Below are 5,114 nucleotides of genomic sequence, written 5' to 3' on the forward strand. Positions count from 1 at the left end.
CAAAATCACACTTCCCACCAGAATCGTCTTCGGAGACCATGAAACCATCGTAACATTCAACCCCTATGATCTATTCAACTCCCCAAGAACAAACTTGGCTTGGAGGAGCTCCTACATGGTAAGCAATCCCATAATCGAAAACTGGGGTTTCTAATTTTTACCTTTATCCGATTTCAATTTCGCAGGAAGCGAAGGCGTTCAATTTATGCCGTTAAATTGGGAAGTCAGACAACAAATAGTGTTCGGAGCAGCGAAAGCAGTAGCGTCAATTCACAGTCGAGGTCTTCTCTGCGGGATGCTAAAATCATCTAACTTTCTAATACAAAGCGACTTCTCACCTCGTCTTTCCAGCTATGAAACATCGTATCTTATCTCTACTTCCATGATTATTAGAAGAAACTGTGGTCGAATGGTGCCTAAATTAAAACGAACACGAAGTATTTCAAAGTCCTTTAGTCACACATCGGATGTTTACAGTTTTGGGATTTTGATATTGGAGATTATCACTGGAAAGAAACCTTCGGTGACTAATTTAGGGCAGTATGTAATGGAGAAAAGAAAGAGAGAAGGGTTGAAAGGTGTTCCCGATAGACGAATGTTTGGTGTTGAAGAAAATATTTCCGCCTCCAGCATGATTATGATCGTGGAGAAAAAACAAGAAAGGAACAAGGTTGGGGAAGACGGTGGGTGGAGAGAGAGAGAGAGAGAGAGAGAGAGAGAGAGAGAGAAAGAGAGATTTTAGTTTTTATTTTTTATTTATAATTGTTTAAATACCAAAATAAATAGAGAAAATAGAAAAAAGAAATGAAAAGGGTAAAATTGTCTTTTTAAGTTTTTTTGGACCAAAAACCCAGAAAAACTTTGATTTTGGACCTTCCATGCAAGTTGAAAACTTTTTGGACCCTATCCAAAGTTTTTTGAATACCGCAGGGATATTTAAATTTGGACCTTCCATGCAGAAAAAGATTTTAGATTAATAAATTTGTAAAAGAAACTTAAATTTAGCTAAATTTATAACAAAATTTTAAATTCGAACAAGATATTTAATAAAATTTAAAATCTAAATCAAAAATGTAAAATTTAAAAAAGGGATAATGACTTAAAAGGGTAATATATTTTTCGATTTGTACACATTTAGTCATTGAGAATTTTTTTTCGTCCATATTTACCCCCCTTCAACTTGTTAAACTGTACACATTCAGTCCTTATGACCGACTACTCCAGGTTAGCCGGTAAAAATGACTTAATAGGGTAATATACTTCTCATTTTGTACACATTTAGTCATTAATATTTTTGTACACATTTAGTCCTTAATATTTTTTTGTTGCAAAATAAGTCATTTTTGTTTTTGTACTCATTCAGTATTTATGAATGACATCTGTAGATTTTTCTCACGACATCTTACATGGGACAATCATTAATGAGATGTTTTGGGGCTTTTGATGCTTATGTCTATCGCGATCTCGACTACTTGGTTGCTTAGGTCATGTGTTCTGAACGTCATAACTTCTTCATACGATCTCTGGTTTTAATGATCTTTATATTCATGCGTTCGTATTTTAGTCTACTACAACTTTCTTTTAGATTAGTCCCGTTAAAAAGTAATATATTTTTATTTACGATCTTTATATCCATACGTTTTTTAGAATACACGTATGGATGTTTTTTTTTATAAAATCGTAAGTAAAAATATATTACATTTTAGCGGGAGAAATCTTAACGAAAGTTATAGTAGACTCAAAAAACGAACATGTGGATATAAAGATCGTTAAAATATGATATCGTATGAAGAAGTTACGACGTTCAAAAACAAGACCTAAGCCAAACCACAAGACCTACACAACTAAGCAGTCGAGATCGCGATGAATATAAGCATCAACAACCCGAAACACATCATCAATGATTGTCACACGTAAGATGTCGTGAGAAAAACCTAAAGAAATCATTCATAAGTACCGAATGAGTACGAAAACAAAATTGAATTATTTTGAAAAAAAAATATTAAAGACTAAATGTGTACAAAAATATTAAGGGACTAAATGTGTACAAAATGAAAAATATATTACCCTATTAAGTCATTTTTCCCGGCTAACCTAGGGTAACCGGTCATAATGATTGAATGTGTACAGTTTAACAAGTTGAAGGGGTAAATGTTGACAAAAAAAAAACTCAATTACAAATGTGTACAAATTAAAAAATATATTACCCTTTTAAGTCATTATCCCTTTAAAAAAGGATGATCTATTAACCTAAAATAACATGTAACCATAGAGAAAACATAAATCGATTACCTTTTAAAATATAAAACCGATTGAATGAAATTTAAAAAGTTAGTTTTCATATATATTAGTTTCGTTAGTTATAAAAAATTAATTAATTGTTGAAAAAAAAGGGAAAAGACGAGGATGAACATATTGAGTTGGATAATCGTCACCTTCACGTGGACCAATTCGTTGTTCTTTGGTCCCACCTCAAACAAAAGTGTACTACCTTTCTTTAAAAAATGAAATGATTTTTGATAATTATAGTAATTTATAGTTATATAACTAAATATCTCTATTGTTTTTTTTTTTTTTTTAAACCTTCAATTGAAATATTTTTGTATTAAAAAAATAACTAAGAACGAGTTTGTATTATAGTCAATTATATTTCTATATCATTAATTTAATCATTATAACGATTACCCCGACAATGAAATTAATAAACATCAGTAAATTAAAAGAATATGTTGTATTTTCATATGTTTAACTCCGGACAAATAAATAAATAAAAAGGTACCTTTTATTAAAGAAATGACCCACCATATCTCGAGTCACATGTCTTATCCAATATTTTGTTTTGGATAATATTGTCATATCCCCTACCAAATATTACGACTATAAATACCATCACATACAAACACTTTTAACATTCACAATCATCTATTCATTTCATACGAAAAATCTACATCTCTTTTCTTTAGTTTCAAGAAAAATATGTTGGCTAATTTCAAGAAAGGTTTGGTGAGTGCACCAAAAGAACTCAATAGTCCATCACATGCCCAACAATACAAAAATCATCATCAAAATCAAGATCCCATGAGCCATTTCTTGAATTCCAATCCCAATTGTCTCTCATTTTCTTTTGGAAATGATGCTTCGTTGGCGTTTGATCCTTCTTCCCAACAAAGGTAACCTTTTCATTTTTACATAATATTTATTTATGTAATAAAGTTCTACCTTTTTTTTTTCAATTTATCTAAAACTTGGTTTTCTATACTAAACATGCACAAAGCCATTTATTTTAAGACAAAAAGGTAACATTTTATTTGTAATTTGTTGTAATTCATGTAATCAGTTGAAATGTGATTCTATAATTCGTATGCGTAGTTATATAACTTAGTAAAAAGTGAAATATTGTTGTATAAACTCCTTAAGTATCCATATAAATTGATAAAAATAAAATAAAACATTGTTGCATAGATAAGCATTCAACTGTTACCACAATTTCGTCTAATGACTATTTTGTTACAAACATTTGCAAGGAATGAAAAGTCGTTGCTTAGATACACTCATACACATGCATTAACCCTTTATTTTCTACACAACACAACAAAAAAGAAAACTTTCTAGTGTTATAGAATGATTTTTGTTTGGTTTGTGACATTAATGAAATGTATTTGCAGGTTGTTTAGTAGCATGGATAACATCTATTGCATATTTTTGGGAGGTCTAGACAACTTGTGCACTCTTAACAAGCAATATGGGCTAACAAAGCAAGTCAATGAGCCCATGTTTGTGATCCAGGCTTACAAGACTCTTCGTGATCGTGGCCCATACCCGGCCCACTCAGTCCTCAGGGAGCTTGAGGGTAGTTTTGGGTTTATACTCTATGATCTCAAGGCTAAAACTGTCTTTGTCTCACTTGTAAGTATCCTCTCAATACTTATACTCTCATGTATCATGTTATTTACAATAATAAAGAGGGCGTGTTCGACATTTTACTTAATATGGTAAATTGGTGGTGATGATCCATAGGGTGCCGATGGAGGAGTGAAGCTTTTCTGGGGCATAGCAGCCGATGGCTCTGTTGTAATTTCTGACAACTTGATGGTCATAAAGTCTAGCTGCTCAAAATCATTTGCGCCATTCCCATCTGGTAAAGACTTTAAACCTCTCTTCATTTGGATCAAATTGTGGGGTAATCAAATCTCTTGTCTTTTACATAATGTTGTATATATGAGTTAACGCCCAACACCCAAGAATAGCCCAATTCTGGCTTGTGCTTTACATGAAAAGTGAAAATGAGGCCCAACAAGTGTTTTTTCCTAAACCGATTTGGATGCCCACCTCTAGGCCTCAAAGAATTGGTTACCATGACGTTAAGTTTGTTTTTTGGGGTCAAAAGACTTGAAAAGAACCGGTTTTTTAACCCACAAAACATGTTCTTTTATTTTGGTATATTGATGCTTGTTGTTTTTGTTTGTTGTATAGGGTGCATGTATCATACAGAAGGGGGATTAATGAGCTTTGAGCATCCAAAGAACAAAATGAAGGCAATATCAAGGGTTGATAGTGAAGGAGTGATGTGTGGTGCTACATTTAAAGTTGATGTGTATTCAAAGACCACACAAGCAATGCCTAGGGTTGGAAGTGAAGCTAATTGGGCTACTTGGGGATAAGGATCATGATAATTTCCTTTTGACTTTTTGATTTTTATTGTATAGAATAATCAAATTCTGATTGTTGACTTTCACTGTAGATTTGTCTTTTTGGAAAAAATGTACTTTTATAGTCCTATGTCTTTTAATAAACTATTAAGAAAATTACATGTTTGGTCATTGTCGGATGATGTAATTAACGAGTGTAAATACGTAAAACAATACAACTAACGAGTGTAAATATGTAAATTAATAAGAAAATATCTCACTAAATAATGATGATATACAACCCATGAACTAAACTTTATTAGTCTTTTAAGACAAAATTGCAAGAATAGTCCCTATGGTATGTCCAAAATTGCTACTTTGGGCCAAACAGGTTTGGACTAGCACCAATAGTCCAAACGTTTTCATTTTGCTGCTGTTTTGGTCCAAATCAGTTTAAAAATCTAAAAATGACGGATTTGCCCTTTT

General features: G+C 32.1%; 1 protein-coding gene across 1 annotated transcript; it reads left to right on the forward strand.

Annotated features, from left to right (window-relative positions):
- Window positions 1-2,917: 2,917 nt before the first annotated feature.
- On the forward strand, window positions 2,918-4,814 carry LOC145167115 (stem-specific protein TSJT1-like). The gene is made up of 4 exons (XM_079086213.1): window positions 2,918-3,170; window positions 3,666-3,906; window positions 4,018-4,138; window positions 4,474-4,814. Exons 1-4 carry the CDS (start codon window positions 2,977-2,979, stop codon window positions 4,659-4,661), a joined length of 744 nt encoding a protein of 247 aa, XP_078942339.1. The 5' UTR covers window positions 2,918-2,976; the 3' UTR covers window positions 4,662-4,814.
- The last annotated feature ends 300 nt before the right edge of the window (window positions 4,815-5,114 follow it).

This window comes from Lactuca virosa, chromosome 1 (assembly GCF_052849685.1).
Source record: "Lactuca virosa cultivar CGN04683 chromosome 1, Lactuca_virosa_CGN04683_v6, whole genome shotgun sequence".
In the NCBI taxonomy this organism is placed as follows: domain Eukaryota; kingdom Viridiplantae; phylum Streptophyta; class Magnoliopsida; order Asterales; family Asteraceae; genus Lactuca; species Lactuca virosa.

What these genes read in the sequence shown, in the direction of transcription:
- LOC145167115 (XM_079086213.1), top strand. Translation starts at nt 2,977, where the DNA reads ATGTTGGCTAATTTCAAGAAAGGTTTGGTGAGTGCACCAAAAGAACTC. An exon ending in GATCCTTCTTCCCAACAAAG is followed by an intron (nt 3,171 to 3,665) that starts GTAACCTTTTCA and finishes ATGTATTTGCAG; the next exon opens with GTTGTTTAGTAGCATGGATA. An exon ending in AAACTGTCTTTGTCTCACTT is followed by an intron (nt 3,907 to 4,017) that starts GTAAGTATCCTC and finishes GATGATCCATAG; the next exon opens with GGTGCCGATGGAGGAGTGAA.